General features: G+C 44.2%; 1 protein-coding gene across 2 annotated transcripts; it reads left to right on the top strand.

The window, feature by feature from the left end:
- The first annotated feature begins 1,563 nt into the window (after positions 1-1,563).
- On the top strand, positions 1,564-20,109 carry BCO1 (beta-carotene oxygenase 1). Of its 2 annotated transcripts, none has more exons than XM_075576723.1 (11): positions 1,564-1,720; positions 4,459-4,587; positions 5,865-5,994; positions 9,770-9,917; positions 11,274-11,421; positions 12,773-12,993; positions 14,304-14,561; positions 15,394-15,499; positions 16,930-17,024; positions 17,931-18,042; positions 18,801-20,109. In XM_075576723.1, the coding sequence occupies exons 1-11, from the start codon at positions 1,627-1,629 to the stop codon at positions 18,962-18,964; spliced, it is 1,605 nt and encodes a 534-aa protein (XP_075432838.1). In that variant the 5' UTR covers positions 1,564-1,626; the 3' UTR covers positions 18,965-20,109. The 2 variants fall into 2 exon arrangements, with proteins under 2 accessions (XP_075432838.1, XP_075432839.1); XM_075576724.1 differs by having other exon boundaries at positions 1,601-1,713.
- Positions 20,110-20,933: the final 824 nt, after the last annotated feature.

Below are 20,933 nucleotides of genomic sequence, written 5' to 3'. Positions count from 1 at the left end.
CTACAAGAGAATGACTGCAGAAGAAGAAATTCTGCATTTTAGAATGGCCTAGCCCAAGTCCGGACCTAAACCCCATCAAAATGTTGTGGCAGGACCTGAAGCGAGCTGTCCATGCAAAGAAAGCCCTAAAATGTCGCTGAGTTTAAGCAGTTCTGTAAGGAGGAATGGGCCAAAATTCCTCAAACCCGATGTGAGAGACTGACCAGCAGTTACAGGACACGCGCAGTTGAAGTCACTGCTGCTCAAGGGGGCGCCACCAGCTACTGAATCTAAAGGGTCACATACTTTTTCCGCACATGGATAGTGAATGTTGAATCATTTGTGGATAAATCAATGTTGTAAAAAGTATCATGTTTTAGTGTCATTTGTTTGATCAGGTTATCTGTATCTATTATTAGGGCTTATTACAAATCTAAAAATGTTGTTAGATCTGTGAAATATGTGAAAATCCTAAGTGGTTCAAAAACTTTTTCTCGCCACTGTAAACTGGGATCACCCACTTCAAAGACAGTCACTATCACCCTACTCCTTCACTTGTATGTTTTCTATCTGCAAAAAAACTTAGCACGCCTTAACTCCCATTCAGGGGAAAAGCGTGCTAAAGCTTAGCGACTCGGGCAGCGCGGGTCCCGTGTGAGTAAGACAGTGTTATGGGGGGTGAATGATGCAGCTGATCTTTAAAGCTGCAGTTCAGTCTTTTTTTTTTTTTTTTTTTTTTTTTTTTTACTTCAATAGTTTCATGTGGGCAATCTCTACTTAAATAAAGAACTGCATAGCTGCCGGTCAATTCGTTCTCCATCTATTGATCGGCAAAGTTTGGCGACATCTTTAAATATGGGGAATTTAAATCGTTGCTATAGGAACAAGCATACTTGTTAAAATAGAATACAAGAAAATTGGTCTTTCAAAGTTGTTTTTTTTTAAACAGCAAATGCTAAAAGTATTTTTTCTTACAGAACTGATTTATTAAAAAAAACACACAAGCAGGATATTGCCTGAACTGCAGCTTTAATAGGCGAAGCCCTCTGCGTAAGGGTGAAACGCGTTGAGGGGGAGATGCTGGTGTAGCCCTGGTGTGTGTCAATAAAGTTATTTGGAACTAGTCATCCGGGAGCCTTTCTTTGGACATGCGCAGTTGCGCCGCACTTCTACCCATTCTCTTAATAGGGTATGAAGCCTATAGGGCAACTGATGTACAATATGATGATGTTGAATGGTACCCACCAAGTAAAAATGAGTCACTTAACCAGACATTGAAGCATTAAGTCGCCTCTCATCCAGAGTGAGCGGTCACGTCTTTAAGCAGCAATGTGTCCGAGCTCCCTCTGCCAGCGATAGGCGTAACTCCTCTGGCACTGAATTGGTTAACGCTGACCTAGTATCATTTGTGTCTTTTTGGTTCCCACAAACAAATAAATTTAAATACAAATAAACAAATACAAGTGAGTGTGTGCTAATCCTTGCGCCTGACACAGGCTAGGAGGAGGGAGTGAGGGAGGGAGGGAGGGGGGAGGAGGGGGGGGCAGGTTTTTGTGCAGATATAATCAGCCGGAGACGCACTTTGACCAAGGGAAACTCTATAAATAACTTAGGAGGAGAACAAGTGGAAACACAGGCGTGCCGGCCATGGAGAACGACAATGTGTCAGACTCTGTCTTGGGGCTCATCTTCTCCGAAAACCGCAAGGAATATCCTGAGCCCATCAAGGCAGAGGTGAGAGGTAAGGACGCTTAACCCCTTGTGTACTGCAGGCACATTTACCTGGAGGGAAATGGATGAATTCTAAATAATCCTTACCCGGGTCTTATAAGCAGTGCTTCCTGGGCTATAATAAAGAAAAACCTGGCGCCAGATAGTCAGTGGAATGTCCTGTACTCCTCAAGGGAACCGCACACTTGCTCGACAGACCATGCAAAGAAAAGAACACAAACAAACAAAAATCATAGCGTAACACTGTAGGGTAAGCAGTATTGAACTAATACACATAAACAGTTAAGAATCCTAGCGATAATTAAAACAATTATTTTTTATTATTAAAAAGAACTATGCCAAGACCGACTATGGCAAATACAAAGAACCGCAGGTCATCCGGAGCACAAAAATTGGAGCCCTACTTACATACAGCAAGATTAAGCTCGCATGGTAGGAACAAGTCCTAAGTAGAGATGATCTCCCTGGCGGGTGATGCCTCTGCTCCACTGCGGCTCAGACACCAGTCAGTCCTTCGATGGTAACCGGAACAGCTCCGGCCGTGGGGGCTGGTGTGCGGGGTCCACAGCTCTGCACCGCGTGTAGACACACGCCTCACTTCCTCCTACGGAACAACAGGAAGTCTCTGCGCGCCCGCGCGCGATAGTGCCTGTTGTCTTAAAGGAACAGCTGGCTAGCTGAAGGGAAAGCTGGGCTCCAATGCCAAATGTCCTCAAACGTCCAAAGTCAGTCAGATAGTTGCTGTGCCACTAGCCCTACGCGTTTCGTAGATGTCACTCTACTTCCTCAGGGGCCGACTTTGAATTTCCAGATTCGCCACGGCAGAGAAGCAGCCGGTACAAGGTCTGTGGCTTTTGGGTTTGGTTTTGGTCAAGCGCAGTTGAAAGAAGGGGAGAACCATTGAGGGAAGTCCGTTTGAAGCTGAGATAGTGAGGGGGAGAAGCAGGAGACAAGGGACAAATACGGAGAAAACCAAACCCAAAAGCCACAGACCTTGTACCGGCTGCTTCTCTGCCGTGGCGAATCTGGAAATTCAAAGTCGGCCCCTGAGGAAGTAGAGTGACATCTACGAAACGCGTAGGGCTAGTGGCACAGCCACTATCTGACTGACTTTGGACGTTTGAGGACATTTGGCATTGGAGCCCAGCTTTCCCTTCAGCTAGCCAGCTGTTCCTTTAAGACAACAGGCACTATCGCGCGCGGGCGCGCAGAGACTTCCTGTTGTTCCGTAGGAGGAAGTGAGGCGTGTGTCTACACGCGGTGCAGAGCTGTGGACCCCGCACACCAGCCCCCACGGCCGGAGCTGTTCCGGTTACCATCGAAGGACTGACTGGTGTCTGAGCCGCAGTGGAGCAGAGGCATCACCCGCCAGGGAGATCATCTCTACTTAGGACTTGTTCCTACCATGCGAGCTTAATCTTGCTGTATGTAAGTAGGGCTCCAATTTTTGTGCTCCGGATGACCTGCGGTTCTTTGTATTTGCCATAGTCGGTCTTGGCATAGTTCTTTTTAATAATAAAAAATAATTGTTTTAATTATCGCTAGGATTCTTAACTGTTTATGTGTATTAGTTCAATACTGCTTACCCTACAGTGTTACGCTATGATTTTTGTTTGTTTGTGTTCTTTTCTTTGCATGGTCTGTCGAGCAAGTGTGCGGTTCCCTTGAGGAGTACAGGACATTCCACTGACTATCTGGCGCCAGGTTTTTCTTTATTTTAGTTTATTCTGTTAGTACTGGCAGTATCACCGGGCAGCCAACCTTTATTACAAGATTTTGAATATCACACTGTGTATTACACTTTAGCGCTAGTTCACATTTTTTCTTCACCGCTTCCTGGGCTATGCCTAAATCTTGCCCCTAGGCCACAGTTAGGCCCTGAACCATAGTAGTGGAGTGTTGTAGGGAAGACCCCAGATAGGGACTCTTCCCCTTATTATTATTTCTGCGCCGGTGACCAGACGGTCACGCAGCACCCTGCAGCCTGGGACCAGGTCACAGGATCCAGAGACATCGTGTGAGACCCTCTGGCTGGAGCTCACACTCCGAGGAGGATCAGGACCCTTTAGGAGAGAGGGGATTTGTGTTGGAGGCCCCGCTACATGGGACCCGCTCCAACACACCGCGCCAAGCAGCACCTAGGTACTGGAGTAGCCAGGCAGGTACCCAACGTGCACCTACATCTACACAGGGTAGCGCTACCTCACATTTGGGTGGGATTGCTAGGACATTGGTGGGATTGCTGGGGTTATTGGTGTCACAGCACCCTCAGTACTTTGGGGGAACACGTGTTGGGTCAATGTTTATACTGTGGGTACAGTTATTATATGTTACAGTAGTTTGTGTGTACAGTAAAGCTTAGTTATATACTTTGTGTGGTGTATTACTTATTACTGTGTGTTGGTTCCTGCGAGGGGGTTTCCCTACCTTTTGTATAATTAGAAATGTTTCCAAGGCTCAGTATAAACTGGATGCAAATATGACATAAAATAACAGAAAAGGGAATTCATATTTCTCACCTGTTCCTTCTTAACATTGGGGTAATATTGATGTATGTCTGCCTAACTATCACTTTTATCTATTTATTCATCTCATATTTTTCTGTATCTATTTATCGATCATTTTTTCTCTTTTATTACCCAGATTTGTTTCAGCCTGCCTATGTATTGAGTCTTCGGACTTTCCGGTTCACAAGTGTAACAAGATGTGCTTTTTTGGATTACCATTGTAACAAAACTGTGTTCACAGGTCAGATACCGAACTGGCTTCAAGGAACTGTTCTACGAAATGGTCCAGGGAAACATTCTGTTGGAGAAATGTCTTATAACCACTGGTTCGATGGGTTGGCTTTATTACACAGCTTCACTATAAAAAATGGTAGGTGTCTATGTGTTTCAGTGCGCGAATAATGTTTGTATTCCTCGCAGGCCGTATATTGGAATGACCCAACATTGAGTGTAGGTCAGGGGTGGTGGGCAACTCCAGTCTCCAAGAGCCACCAACAGGTCAGGTTTTCATGATATCCTTGCTTCAGCACAGGTGGCTCGCTCAGCAGCTCAGTCTTTGACTGCATCACTTGTGCTGAAGCAGGGATAACCTGAAAAGCTGACCTGTTGTTGGCCCTTGAGGACTGGAGTTTCCCACCCCTTGTGTAGGTAGATATTGTTTTACCCTTTTATTCCGTCCTCTGATACAGTCCTATGAATGAGGAATTAGGTACGCTCAGACACTTGTTCTCTAATACAACTTTATCAGCGTAATGTTGGGACGAAGCAGCAAAGAACAAGTCCAACAGGATCTGGTGCTCAGACACAACAAAAAGCTCCGTGCAAAATGCCTATATGAATATCATAAAGTCCAGAACCTCCTTTCAAAGAGATATAGTACACATGCAGTAGCTATCTTATGGGAAGAATAATGCCTAATGGTGTCAAAAAAAGATCATCATATAATGAAAATGGCATAATAAACATCTCCCATATAATAGTTAGTGGGAAGTATAACATAGCGTTCAAGTTGGAATCAAAGGGGGTAACTCACCTATCTTTCAGAGTGCCCGTAGTCCGCCTGGAGGTCCTTTGGTATGAAATATCCGCTGTATCCCAGGAGTACAGAGAAGTACACCTTGATAAAGCGCAGTGTGCGTGAAACGCGTAGGTGCGTGAAACGCGTAGGTGCGGTTTTTTTTACCTCTCTGTGGTCACGTGATCTAATAAACATTTTTTTGATTGGAGTCCCCTCTTGACCGCCCCTTATATTTTGTTGCACACTGGTAGTGCTGCGGAGTCCCACTTCTCTGTACTAATGTTAGGGTGATACAAAATCTAGTCTTCTTGGAGATCGGTGCCGCTTTTAGATTATTTCCTATATTACTACAGTATTTAAATAGTTATTACATAGGTAAGAAACAGGTGGGCATCTGATTGGAGTTTTTGAGCTGTAGATTTTACTAAAATGACACCATTTATATCAAAAAGGGGGCACAGCAGACTGTTGACTTATCACCAAATAATGTCATAATATTAAATGATAACAGAAAACGTTTGTTTCAAAATGGCATATTTAACCCCTTCGTTGCTAGAGAGGCCAGCCCCGCAGGGTGGGTTGACTTTAATATATACGTAAAGACAAATGTGTGGTTTGCTGATTGGCAGGTGAAGTTTACTATAGAAGTAAATACCTCCGCAGTGACACATACAACACCAACATGGAAGCCAACAGGATAGTGGTGTCAGAATTTGGGACCATGGCTTATCCAGACCCCTGCAAAAATATCTTCTCCAAGTAAGTCAATGCTACATTCTGATACTGTTTCCAATGTCACATCTTAGCCTTTGGGTCCAAACTGTACATGTGTAATGTGTTTATGATGCCATTACTATTTAGCTATGTTGTCCCTAATAACACAACATATCCCATTATAACTCAGTGATGGGGCAGAATATCACAACACACCCCACACAGGGGGACAATGACCCCTCTACAGTCTACAGACTCTACATCATCTATACATGAAGCAACTTTGTGTCTTATTTTATTACTAACAATGTAATACTGAGAGAAACATCAAAGAGCCCAATAAATGTGTATGGATATTCCAGGCAAAATGTGACACATTGTGTGCTTATATGCATGTAATTTCCCAGAATCTCTTGCTGCAGTGGGAGCACTGTATGCTAATATATATATATATATATATATATATATATATATATAGCAACTGTAAATATTACTGTATGTTCATTTGCATGTCTTAGACAGGTCTGCAACCCTGTCTTTCCCCATTGTCACCCAGCATACAGCGCTTCCACTGCAGCAAGGGATTCTGGGAAATGACATGCAAATGAGCACCCAGTGCCACCTTTTGTCTCAAGCTCGTATTACACAAGCCAATCCTCAAGCCACTGCATGCTGTTTTAAACACAGCTTTTAAACAGAGGCTGGGATGAGATGCAAAGCCATTAGACCTACTCACATACATGTTTCAACCTTGATGGGTATCATCAGTGTGAGGCTGGTCTTAATGGCTTGCAGGTTTGAGACTAGACTAGGTAATCACCACTGTCATTAAGGTTATGGTGGGTAAAAAAAGTGACAAAAACCCTCCACAGTAAAGCATAAAGCAACTGTAAATATTACTGTATGTTCATTTGCATGTCTTAGACAGGTCTGCAACCCTGTCTTTCCCCATTGTCACCCAGCATACAGCGCTTCCACTGCAGCAAGGGATTCTGGGAAATGACATGCAAATGAGCACTCAGTGCCACCTTTTGTCTCAAGCTCGTATTACACAAGCCAATCCTCAAGCCACTGCATGCTGTTTTAAACACAGCTTTTAAACAGAGGCTGGGATGAGATGCAAAGCCATTAAACCCACTCACAGACATGTTTCAACCTTGATGGGTATCATCAGTGTGAGGCTGGTCTTAATGGTTTGCAGGTTTGATACTAGACTAGGTAATCACCACTGTCATTAAGGTTATGGTGGGTAAAAAAAGTGACAAAAACCCTCCACAGTAAAGCATAAAGCAACTGTAAATATTACTGTATGTTCATTTGCATGTCTTAGACAGGTCTGCAACCCTGTCTTTCCCCATTGTCACCCAGCATACAGCACTTCCACTGCAGCAAGGGATTCTGGGAAATGACATGCAAATGAGCACTCAGTGCCACCTTTTGTCTCAAGCTCGTATTACACAAGCCAATCCTCAAGCCACTGCATGCTGTTTTAAACACAGCTTTTAAACAGAGGCTGGGATGAGATGCAAAGCCATTAGACCTACTCACATACATGTTTCAACCTTGATGGGTATCATCAGTGTGAGGCTGGTCTTAATGGCTTGCAGGTTTGAGACTAGACTAGGTAATCACCACTGTCATTAAGGTTATGGTGGGTAGAAAAAGTGACAAAAACCCTCCACAGTAAAGCATAAAGCAACTGTAAATATTACTGTATGTTCATTTGCATGTCTTAGACAGGTCTGCAACCCTGTCTTTCCCCATTGTCACCCAGCATACAGCGCTTCCACTGCATATATATATATAACCAACCCCACACTGATGAGACCCATTAAGGTCGAAACAGCTGTCTGTGGGTGGGTTTTCTGGCTATGCATCTTAACCCTGGCTGTGCTCAAAGCTGTGACCATGCAGCAAGCTTAAGCCTATAGGGAACCATGTATAAAATGGTTTTTGAAGCAAAAAGTGGCAGAATCCCTTGCTTCAGTGAAGTGCTGTGGGCTGGGTGATAATGGTGAAAGGCAGGGTTGCAGACCTGCCTAAGACATGCAAATGAGCACACAGTATATTTACATTTGCTATATATATATATATATATATATAAAGCAGAAAATAGCCGTGTTAGTCCAGTTTCGATAGTGCAGAATAAATGAGTTCTTCAGTATTAGGTGATACCTTTTTTATTGGACTAACAATTTATGTCATAGGACAAGCTTTTGAGAGTTCTCCTCCTGAAGAAGAGAGGAGAACTCTCGAAAGCTTGTCCTATAACATAAATTGTTAGTCCAATAAAAAAGGTATCACCTAATACTGAAGAACTCATTTATTCTGCACTATATATACAGTATATAGGTAACTAACTAACATATATATATGTGTATATATATATATATGTTAGATAGTTACCTGGTGCTGTCATTTTTTTTTCATTCTTACACTTCACCTTTGGGTAGGTAGATTCATTCTTGGTGTTTAGTCTTAGTTTAATCTGCTCCAATGTAAAATACTCACTTAATTCTTAATCTAACCAAATAACATTTGTTTTCATTCTTTGTGTACTGTTCTTATTTAAATAATATAATGCTCCAGGGATATCCTGTTATTTGGGATTGTAACAAATAAGAATATAAAACATCAAGATCCATGTAAACACATCGCCAGGAAATACCTGCACCCAAGAGCTTGCAATCTGAGCACAAAATGCTCAGATTACATGAACCGGAGGCTCTGGGGAGCTACCTTGTGGTTCTCTGATGTTTGGAGACCCCCTGGTGAATCACCCGCTCTGGCACGGGGCAAAATAAGTGCCCTAGCTGAACACATAATGGTGACGGAGTCAGGGCTCCAGCGGCCAATAGAAAAGGCCCAAAGTCATCTTCCAATCTATCGGTGACCTTGCAACCATGTTTGTGTCAAAACTGGCACACCAAAAATGACATCTATCTGGGCGACCAGGGAGTTCCTGGCCATTGGAGGACCACAGGTGAGGACCGGGGCACCACACGTTTCAGGGGATAACTGCTGCTGTAAAGGAGCAAAACTGGATTGAAGCAGGACGTCTCCGGAGCTGAACCCCATCCATTTCAGCTCCAGGGCCCCCATACACTTTAGCCTCACTAATAAAAAAAATCTCGCCACTTTTTCATTCAAATGTAATTTCTTTGGTGTGGAAACCCCCAAACTTTCACCGCTATATCCCCGTGAGGTCTAAGCATCAAGGCAAGAGTGGAGCAATTCTGGGGGAAAAGAAGGTACAAGATCAGTGGCAGATTTCCCATTAGGCCTGAGCCTAGGCAAAATTTGGGGGTGACCCCATATACATTTGCCGCGCTCTCGGGCCTGATGGGAAGTCACTTAGCGGTTGCGGCCGCCTCCTTACCTGCCGCCCGCCTTCTCCACCGCAGCATCAAATGACGCCGCGGACGTCACCAATGTGACGCCGTGTGTTACCATGGAAATGCGATGCCGTGTGACGTCACGATGGTGAGGTCCCCGGCACCATTGGCCACCACAGCTAAGTGCCATGGGGCACAAGCTGTATCACAGAAACCATTTCCTACTGATTTCAACGGGACTTTTTTGTTTGACACAAACGGTGCGGTTATTTTGCACCAGAATTGCTCCACTTTTGCCTTGAAACGTATGCCCCTGTGTATATTATCAGCATTATATAAGAAACAAAACAATTCAATCACATACACTGGTACAGAGCAGGGCTCTGTTTCAGCAGCTAAAGTGTTAATAGTAAAACATGATGTCACGATGAGAGCATTTGGAAAAGAATGTTTTGGAGTAATGTATTAACACGTATATATTTCAGGGCGTTCACGTATCTGTCACATGTCGTGCCTGAGTTCACAGATAACTGTCTAATCAACATCATAAAGTACGGGGAGGATTTTTATGCCTCTTCTGAGACAAACTTTATCAGGAAGATTGATCCTCAGACTCTGGAGACGCTGGAAAAGGTAAGAACGTGTCTGTGGCAAGACGGCCTGTAGGCGAGGTCAGACAATAGTCCACACGTGCAGTTTCAGGGTAAACCAAATGTTCAGTGGTTTTATTTGTCCACAAAACAAATAAACATTTGGGCACACTGTGCCTTTAAGGCAAAATAAAACTCATAAAAAGAATGCCTACTCCCGATAGGGCCTGGAATGTTTAGCAAGATCTCCCTATCAGGCTGTCTGGCTTTGTCCAATTCCCAACCCCTAACATATACCACAACAGTTATGGAACAATATTAAAGTCCTTATTGTATTTTTGTTTGGGAATCTCTGTCCCTAGAGAGAGTTTAGGTAATCCTTCTGGATAGCCACATGCAGAGGGGAGAGAGAGAAATGCTTGGAGTAGAGGAGATAGTTGCTGGTGGGGAGAGGACAGTGACATTCTGGGGGGAGAGACATGCTAGGGGAAGAGAGAGAAATGCTGGGGGAGAGGAGAGAGAAATGCTTGGGGAGAGGAGAGAGAAATGCTTGAGAGGGGAAGAGGACAGAGATGCTGGGGGGAGAGGAGAGAGACAGGTGGGGAAAGAAGTGAAATATATGAGGGAAGAGCAGAGACATGGACGGGGAGTTTGATCTGCGATGGTGGGAGATCAGTACAGGCTTAGGTTCTTTCTCTGAGCTTCTTCTCAGGGTGCTTAGCGCCTCTAGCAGTAGTGGGCTCCAGGGTGTTTGGAGATCAGTCCTCCCTATTGCATGCTTCTTTGCTCCTGCCCAGGGACTGACACTTAGACAGGAGTATGATGAACAAAGGTCTTTATTTGGCAATCACTGCAAATGTTCTCCATACAGCGGTGCAGGGTCTCAGAGGCTCCAAGCCTCTGGATGATACTTGCCCCAGATAGTGCAGGGCATAAGCTGGGTTCCAATCAGATATTCCCCCAGCCCCAAAGGGCTGCAGGTGAGCAAGCTCATCCCTGATGGGAGAGACTCACAGGTCTACTGCTCTCTTCCTCCTCCAGAGCAGGACTGACTAACTTTGGCACTGCCCCTCATCAGGAAGCAGAAGGGGCGGACTCATGGTCTATACCTATCCCTGATAGGCTTACACAGCCCATGAGTCACCACCTTACTTCCGTCCATCAGAGAGGAGCATGTAGGGGAGGATCACAAGCCCACAGAATGAACCTGTCACACCCTGCAGCTAGCATGATCTTACATAACAGGGGGAAAGACAGGCAGAATAGACATACCCTGTTACATAGTGTGTAAGATATTATTGCATCAAAATAGGTTTAGTAGATTATATGTAAACAGGCTTCTTATCCATTACTCTGATTATTGTTCATGGAACTTATTATGGATGTTGTTTTTTTGTAGGTAGATTACACGAAACATGTAACGGTCAATCTGGCCACTTCTCACCCACATTATGACAGTGCTGGGAACACATTTAACATGGGAACGTCAATTGGTGACAAGGGGAAGACAAAGTACATCATCTTTAAGATCCCTGCTGCTGTCCCAGGTAAGATAGAAATGGGAGAGATTCCCTAAACGCCGCTAAACGAATCGTCTTACTTGTTGCGGTAAATAGATGCAGGCCGGGGACAGAATAAAATGAGCACAAAGGCACTTAGGGGCTTATTCTACATCAGGGGTGACCAACTCCAGTCCTCAAGGGCCACCAGCAGGTTAGGTTTTCAGGACATCCCTGCTTCAGCACAGGTGGCTCAATCAGCCACCTGTGCTGAAACAGGGATATCCTGAAAACCTGACCTGTTGGTGGCCCTTGACGATGGGAGTTAGCCACTCCCTGTTCTATAAATCAACCAAAGTGGCCGATCAAGTTGTTTTTACCAAAATTCTTAATTTAAATGAATGGGGAGTTTTGTCCGAAATTGGCTCGACTGGCAGCTTCGGATATTCCAGAGTGGTAACTTAACCAGTGTAGTGCGACTTTCACAGGTGATATTAAAGCAGCAGTCCAAGCTGCCGTTTTGTTTCCCCCGCCCCCCTTTAATAAGTGCACCAATACAATCCACACAATGATAAGTAATTCGCTAAGTTGACGATCGATGGGCGAATATTCGGCTCAGGGGTTCACTAAATGGCTGTCAGTGCAGCAGAAGAGGACCAAAGAGCAGTCACTAGATACAATTGGTGCACTGCTAGAGAGAGGGCAGGGCTCAAAAAGAGGTTTGTCAGAGCCTGTTTCAGAAGAGGAAGGGGGTGTGACATTGTAAATGGTTGCTATAGAAACAAAAATTTTTTTTTTACATTTTAATACATAAAATATATAATATATAGTTTTGTTTTTTAAATGCTACAAGTATTGTCTCATAGTACCAGTGTCAGATTTCCCATTAAGCCTGTTATGCCCAGGCGCCTAGGGCGGAAACGTTTTGGGGGCGGCAAAAATGTCTGCCCCCATATACTTTTGCCGCGCTCTCGGGCCTAATGGGACCCAATGGGAAGGCACATACAATACATGTGTCGACCGCCTCCTTTCTACTGCCCTCCTTTGGAACCCCAGTGTCAAACGAAGCTGCGGACGTCCCCAACGCCTCTTCGCCATGGCAACCACACGACGTTCACGGCGTCGCGTTTCCATGGCAACACGCAGCCGTGCGATGCCATGGCGGTGACGTCTGTGGTGTCATTTGACGATTATGAAGTCCGCCTCTGCATAGTACAGAACTGATTTATTTAAAAAAACACTCATGTAGGATATTGCTTTGTCTGTAGCTTTAAGATGGATTTCTTGAGAAGAGGCATGTCTGCTTATCACTCTATTCAGCAGCCATAGTCCATGCTGTATAAAATAACCCCTTATATGCATATCTGAAAAATGCTGTGAAATGCTCGTGTTTTTTTAGACACCGAGAAGAAGATGTCCCCATTTAAACACTCAGAGGTTCTCTGCTCCATCCCAGCTCACAAGCTTCTGAGCCCCAGCTACTACCACAGCTTTGGGATGACCGAAAACTATATCGTCTTTGTAGAGCAGCCCTTCAAGTTAGATATCCTAAAACTGGCGACGGCTTACTTCCGAGGCATCAACTGGGCTTCATGCATCAGCTTCCATGAAGATGAGAAGGTACCCCGTGCTGTGTGTACTGGGGACAGCAGCTCTCCTATCTATGGGTACTGCCATATAGGGACATATTTGCTAAGCAATCTTCTGTCATAAGACACCTTCCGACGCTGGTAGGTCCCTTGCAGTCCAATCAAGTCAAAAGCATGTAAGCCAGGGGTTATAAACTCCAGTCTTCAAGACCCCTCCCCCCTAACAGGTCAGGTTTTGAGGATATCCCAGCTTCAGCACAGGTGGGTCAATCAGTCGAAGACTGAACCACTGATTGAGCCACCTGTGCTGAAGCTGGGGTATCCTCAAAACCTGACCTGTTGGGGGCTCTTAAGGACTGAAGTTGAGAACCACTGAAGTAAGGTGTCTTGCAACCCCAAAAGGGGTTGTATGGCAGAATGCTGCTTATATGGGCCATAATGTGAGTAGCATAACGTGAATACAATGAAGTATGTGTAATAACATGACCAAACATCATTCTTATCAAAGTGTATTATGAATATTTCCTTTGGCAATACACTAAAATAACAAGTGATAAAACTCATAGGCACCGATGTATCAATGCAATGAGAAGTTTGCAGCGTAGCATGGTAATTATAGAAGCATTTGACGTACAGTAGTTAGTCAGTGAGGTTTATTAACCAGGACGAGGTTGTTTTTAACACTAACATAGAACGAATACATTACAGAAATAGAATCTGACACATTCCATTATATTATTAGAGTTGTTTAACTCGAACGCCTTCTACTATCCCCAAATCACAAGCTCACGCAAAATAGCCTATTGTATAGCACTGCTTAGTAAATATGTGCCTAAGGGCAGATTCATCAAGCGCCAGTACGAGTTAGCGCAGGGGTGGCCAACTGCAGTCCCCAAGGGCCACCAACAGGGCAGGTCTTCAGGAAATCCCTGCTTCAGCACAGATGGCTCAGTCGAAGACTTTATCACCTGTGCTGAAGCAGGCATATCCTGAAACCCTGACCTGTCGATAGCTCGAGGATGGGAGTTGGCCATCCCTGGCTTAGCGCATCCGATTCAGCGTCGTCTCCTATTTAAGTCAGTTAACACCAGATCAGATGCGCTAATGTCCTTATTCAATATGCTGCAACGCGGCTTATCAGCTCTGAGGAATAATACGTTCAAGGGAAGTCCCTTCAGAGTATATAGAATAAGGGAAAAAGGAACACAGGATAAAAACCCCTCTCTCACTGCATCAATTTATTGCGAGAGATTCCGCTTTAACATACAACCCAATAATCCTGCTAATTATAAACTGCTAATTGCACATAAGGATTGTACTTTGCCTCCTAATTATTTTTAGACTTGGATTCACATCATCGATAGACGGACCAAGAAACCCGTCCCAGTGAGGTTTTATACGGACGCGCTGGTTGCTTATCACCACGTCAATGCTTATGAAGAAGACGGACATATTGTATTCGATATAATCACCTACAAGGACAACAGCTTGTATGATATGTTTTATTTGGCCAATTTGAAGAAGGACCTCTCGGAGGGAACCAAGATGACCTCAGTACCTTTCTGCAAACGGTTTGTTCTCCCTCTCCACATTGACAAGGTCAGTTTGTGTTTAACTTGAGTAACTCATGTCTCCCTAACGTCATTGTCCTGTGATTTCCACGTGCAGAGCTGTGTAACATGTCAGCATTGCATAACAAGCTGCTATTGTGAGACATTCTGCAGCACGTGAAGCAGTGGGGTGGGGTGGGGGGGGGGGGGGGGGACAACAGAACATCATTTTACTCTAAATACACCCATCATGGCTAGAAACAGCAGGGCGGGTGCTGCAGTCCCCTCTAGATTTACATTATGGTAATGTATCTGTAGTATTGATTGTATATGTACAGCACCCACACTCAAACACTAGTTCCTGCACTCCCGCCCTGAAGACTTCTAAAACTGCACTGAAAGTGCAGAAGAGGAACTAGGTATTTTTGCGCCTGGGGCAAGTTGCACCAACTGCTCCATCCCCCCCCCCCTCCCCCCCAATCCCCATTTTTTTTCTATAGAACCACACACAGTCTCTCCCCCTCCCCCATTTAAGTAGTCAAGGCCACTGCTGGGGCTATCTCGCTTCCTCCTCAGCTGCTGCTCTCCTCCATCCGCCTTGCACACTGTAAAATGACAAGCCCGGGGTAGTCTCTGCCCCCCCCCCCCTCCCATATTCCACCTCTGTGAAAATGTGTCAATTTTCTGATTTTTTTTTTCTTTAACCCAAATCAATGAGAGATGCTAAGATTTCCCTCATTTTCACGCCATATAGGAGCAACACATGTGGATCAATATGCTCCCCACCATTGGTCAGTAACGCTGTTGTTGTATAACCGATTTTAAGCATAAATTTGGTACATTCCAAAAACGTAATATTTTCTTTTTATTGTGGTTTTTAGGATGCAGAAGTGGGTGCTAATCTAGTGACACTTACATTGACTACTGCAAATGCCCTGAAGGAGAAAGATGGGGACATTTTCTGTCACCCTGAGGTGTTGTGTGAAGGTAAAGAGCGTTTATTAGATGCTTCTGCCCCATAAATTAGACGTGTGAGTTCACATGAACGTACATAAATCCCAGCTTATAATGTCACGTGGGTCCCTCCAACATTCTGTGTGTTATGTACATGCTATTACTATATACTAGTCCAGGGGTGCATGACCTGGGGGGTGAGATTTTCCTGGGGGCGCGGCAGTTATAGAGGTCTTGCGCTCTCCCCCAAGGCATTCAAATTAAATGCCTGGGGACCGCACGAGGCCTCTGTAACTTCTCCTACCTTGATTCAGACAGCTTGGTGTTGTCTTCGGCGACGCATCGGCATGGTAACCCAGCGACAAATGACGCCACGGGGTCACATGACGTCATAGCTGAGCAGGCAGGAGGGCGCAGGGAGAAAACTTTGTGTACCCCTATACTAGTCTATTACTAAATTTAGCCAAAGTTGGTCCCTCTACTGTATATAAGCAATGCTCTGTCTGCCCTTCCCTTACATAAACCAGCACAATATGGGAGGGGTAATAAACCTATTTTATTTTTTAATTCCCCTCAGGACTATGTTTTCTGTAACTAAGCAGGAAATCCCTACCCCTAAAGATAAGGAATCTTGAAAGTGTTTGGAGATACTCAATCTGTACAAGCTGTGTATCATTTTCATTTCTCCACCTCTGCTGCTCCACTATGCAAATCCCTACACAGGCTTCCCATATGCTCTAGTATCAAATGTAACATCCCTAGCTCTGATTTACAAAGCTCTCAACGATGCTGCTTCCCCCCTTACATCTTTGCCCTCATCCCCAAATATATCCCTAAACGCCCTGTACATTCTGCCCATGACACCCACCGTCCCTCCTTATTACCTGCTCTCACTCCCACATACAAGACTGCTCCCGTGCTGCCCCCACTCTCTGGAATGCTGGCATACATCTAACATCCACCCCCCAACCCTGACCAGTTGCACAGCCACCCCCCCAAATTTTAATGGGATCAGCTGTCTGGCAGGACCATACTCCAACCTGAGGCATGCTCTGTCCACAATGAGCAGCCACTTGACCTTTTGTTTCATCATTGTCCCCCATTCCTTGTAGAGTGCAAGCTCTCAGGATCAGAGCCCTCATTACATTTTGTACCCTTTTGCACTTGTTTGTCCTCACTTGTATGCCATTCTGGTTATGTCATTTCCATCTCTTTGTACCGCGCTGCGAAATATGTTGGCGCTTTACAAATAGACGATAATATTTACTAGGAGGGAAATCTTCTCCCCACCCTCAAATGTTAACTCAACCTGCCAAACTGATAATGTGTCAGCATCTAACGGGCTTATTCTATAATCAACCGAAGTGGCCAACCGGGCAGTTTTCGGCCAAAGTCCCCATTGAAGTAATTGACCGCCACGGCTGATATAGAAAAAGCCTCTAAATGTAATTTTATACTTTTAGGAGTTGAGCTACCGCGGATCAATTACGATTATAATGGGAAAAAGTACAGATATATCTACGCATCGTATGTTGAGTCGCGTCCGATCCCCACCAAGGTACAGACTCTTTGCAGCAATTTATATTCCTAAAATACTATGTAACAGAATGATGGAACCACAGTAAGGTGGCAACTCTCCAAACAGAAGCAGCTCACCTTTGGGGTTACTGGATTTACAATTTTCCCCTTCGGTCCTAGAGGCTTAGAACTGATACAATAAATGGAATTGAGCTTCTCATTTTTACTCCGTTAAATTGAACTTCGGTGAAATAAGTCAAAAATAATATTGTTAAAAATCAACATTAATGTAAAAAAGTCAAATGTAACTTCATTTGGATTAGATAAATGTTAAAGCTTTAATTAATAAGAATACACCTAAGTCTGAGTCCCCGATGGCGCTGAGCGCGCTCATGCTTGGAGAGCGCACCAAGCATGAGCGCCGAGTGTCCTGCATTTACGCGTGCGGGGGGGGGGCATTGTGGGTAGTTGAGCGCGCGGAAAAGTATATATTTTTTTGTTTATCTAAGCACCGAGCGCGGATGAGCGTGTGTGCCCGCGCCCGAGCGTGCGCGCACAGCGTGAGCGGCGACTTACATATATCTATATATGTAAGTAACCTCCGCAAGCGCCGCCCACTCAGCGCTAGTGGGGACGCAGCCTAAGAAAGATTCTCATCCTCATATGTTTTTTTTTAAATTTTATTTATACACCATTATAAGAGAAAGAAGACTGAGGTGTGTGGTGTCAGGAGATCTTGTTTGCTGCAACAAATCAAACAAGATCTTGAAATGGGTAATAAATCCACAGAAACACAATCCCTCAGGGTTACCTAATCACGCCCCATTTCTTACACGCTGCTTTCTATGTGTGTGTGGTGTTCCTATGAGCCGCAGCAATGAGGTTCAGCTAATCATGCATCACGTGCTCGGTAGCTAGCGGTGAAGACTTGTGTCCCATTCTCCAGATAATAAAGTATGACATCGTCACCAAGAACATGCTGTGTTGGAGTGAGAATATGTCCTGGCCTGCAGAGCCGCTGTTTGTACCACACCCAGATGCCAAAGAAGAGGATGAGGGTAATAATCACTTTATTTCTTTGTTGTTGTTTCAAAGGAACCGTCCACTTTAAAGCAGCGCTTAGTCTGGGAGCAGGACATTCTGCAGTGTATAGCAATAACGAGTATGACACACAACATCTACTTATCAAGTCTAATACAGAGAATGAAACATGTAAAAATAATAATTAGGGCCTCCCTATTAGCCCTTCTGTTGCCAGAGTGGCCTGCATTACATGTATGCATGTATGTATGTATGTCTTTATTTATATAGCACCATTAGTGTACAGAGTGCTTCACAGCAGTAATACACGTGACAATCATATAAATAACAAATAATACAAATGACAGATCATGGGAATAAGTGCTTCAGACATAAAAGTAACATTTCGGAAGAGGCGTCCCTGCTCCGAGGAGCTTACAATCTAATTGGTAGGTAGGACGAACGTACAGAGGCATTAATGGAAATATTTTTGTTAGTGTTTCCGATTGCTGTACACAAAGTATACAACATGGATACAAAGTGTTGGTTGTATTGAATGATCAATGCTATTCATCAGAATTCTTCTATAGGGTAATAAAACCCTTTAAAGGAAGTGTTATTGTAAGGCTTGTCTTGAATTTTTATGCCAATCATGCAAGCACGAAGAAGGGACATATTTTATATGCCAATGACCATTTACTTACAATGAATGTTTGTTTTGACAATTTATTCTTGACATAGTACATAAAGTAATTCAATTGTTTCCCCCACCCCCTACATTGCTCTCTCCTTCCAGGAGTTATAATATCCTCCATCGTGTCCACTGACCCCAATAAACGTCCTTACCTGCTCATCCTGGATGCAAAAACCTTCACAGAGCTGGGCCGTGCCTCCATCAGCCGGGAGATTCACCTCGACCTCCATGGAATCTTCATACCAGAGAGGAATTTAACACCGTGATCAGATACCAGGGCTGGCCTCCCCTGCCTACTGCTGGCAAAGTAACACACTACGTGGAAACACATTGACTCTAGGGCCATTGCCATCAGCCGGTCTCCCTCACTTTCCTATTATGTACATGGAGTGGCCACTGCAGTGTGGGGTGCTTGTCTGGGCCAGCCTGTTGTGCTCAGTGCAGAACACCAAGCATTGCCCTGTGGAAAGTAACTCCAGGACACTCTGCATGTTCTCAGCAGGAATGCACCTTGAGCCTAATAACTGAAGCACCCTGCTCCATTCGCTGCAGCGTGTCACCCAATACTAGACAGCAAACCTCATTAAGACATTGTGACCATAGTGTACTAAGGGCATTTCTGCCTGCACAGGCATGTCTGCAGAAAACTGAGGGGTTGAGACTATAGCCCTTATTCTGTACGGTGTGATAAGCGCAGGTCACATGCTATCGCATGAAAAGCCCCAGGACATACGTGAAAACGAGGGGTTAACTCTCAATGTATTTCTTCCTGGTAAAACATTTTATAAATAAATTCAAGAGAATGGGTCTTTTCATGCGACAACACGTCATCTGTGCTATCCCACCTTACAGGATAAGGGCCACAGTCTGTAAAGGAAGTTCCTTACCGCACAGCACTGATTCTGATCTAATTTCTTGCGTTTTATTTTCATTTTCAATTATGACGGTGTAAATATATAAGTTTGAGAGTTTACGTTTGCAGCTCAGTTCACGAGATCAGCCATATCTACAGGGTAAAATTATATTGTCCGAAGTAGTCGTTCGGCCTGTTTTCAGCCAAAAATTCCCACCGACTTAAATGGTTTTTTTTTTTTAGCTCAAATTGGCCACTTCAGACAATATAGAATATACAAATAAAAAACAGTTTAAATTAGCACAGCTACATTTAAAGTGACAATACTGATTTATCCTGGCACTTTTATCCTCATTGGTTTGACAGCTATTACTCCTAAACCGTGGATAAGATTATTTTATTATAAGATATGTTAATATTTGTATTTGTTATATTTTCCTTTTGTATAAGCATCTTTTTGCATATGATATGATTTATAACGTATATATCTCCGGACCTCTGACATTTTATTATGTCTGCTATTATAACTGATATTGTAAAATAAAAGTGATCAATGTGTGCAATAAAGGAATGGTTTTTTTTTCTCTTCCAATATAGAACTGTTGGCATAGTTCCTGCATCATCTACATGATTGATTAGAACCTGAGCTAAACTCGCTTGCATTTTTCTGCATAGAATATAGAATAAATCCCTTGGTATTAACCCAATGTCATATGCTGGTTGTGAAACACTTTATGGACATTAATTACATTTTTATGAAGGAGCAATAAATTGTATCCCAGATGCAAAAAGTAACCCAACTCCTGAGGGAAAAATCAGGAATTACATCGATTACAAAACCCTTCTATCAATCAGAAACACGCCATTGATGTATGTTTGTCTCATCAACTAAATCTGTGATTGAACAATCTAAATGATGAATGCAAAAGATACGTCAGTTGTTAGTAAAGGAACATTTGTAGCCCACAGATACAACACTGCTTATTTTGATTAGAGCTTGTTTGCTTTTCTCTCTCTAAGGCTCAGATCCACAAAATGGTGCTACACGTTAGCACGTCTCAGCTCTAATTCATATGCATAGGAGTAAAGGCATGCTAACGCTTAGCACCGTGTTGTGGATCTGTGCCTAAGGCTGCATCCATGGAAGGACAGGCAGCGCTGCACCGTGCGGACGCTCCGCGAGGAGCCCCGGCATCCTCACTGAGGATGTCTTTAGAGTGGGCTCACGCGAGCGTCTGCAGGCGTGCTGAGGCCTTGGGATTTTCAGCCGACAGCTTAAACTGTTTTTCAGCGCGTTGTCGGCTGAAAACCTCCAATCACAGCAAAGCAGCGTCAACGTCACAGCGCCGTGACGTCGGCGTGTTGCGGGCTATTGGCCCAGC

This window comes from Ascaphus truei, chromosome 19, assembly GCF_040206685.1.
Source record: "Ascaphus truei isolate aAscTru1 chromosome 19, aAscTru1.hap1, whole genome shotgun sequence".
In the NCBI taxonomy this organism is placed as follows: domain Eukaryota; kingdom Metazoa; phylum Chordata; class Amphibia; order Anura; family Ascaphidae; genus Ascaphus; species Ascaphus truei.
The sequence above is the reverse complement of the archived record's forward strand: the minus strand, read 5'-3'. Positions and strand labels throughout refer to the sequence as shown.

Coding starts and splice junctions, on each gene's coding strand:
- BCO1 (XM_075576723.1), top strand. CDS start 1,627: ATGGAGAACGACAATGTGTCAGACTCTGTCTTGGGGCTCATCTTCTCC. Junction 5,995..9,769: donor TGCAAAAATATCTTCTCCAA/GTAAGTCAATGC, acceptor TATATATTTCAG/GGCGTTCACGTATCTGTCAC. Junction 9,918..11,273: donor CTCTGGAGACGCTGGAAAAG/GTAAGAACGTGT, acceptor GTTTTTTTGTAG/GTAGATTACACGAAACATGT.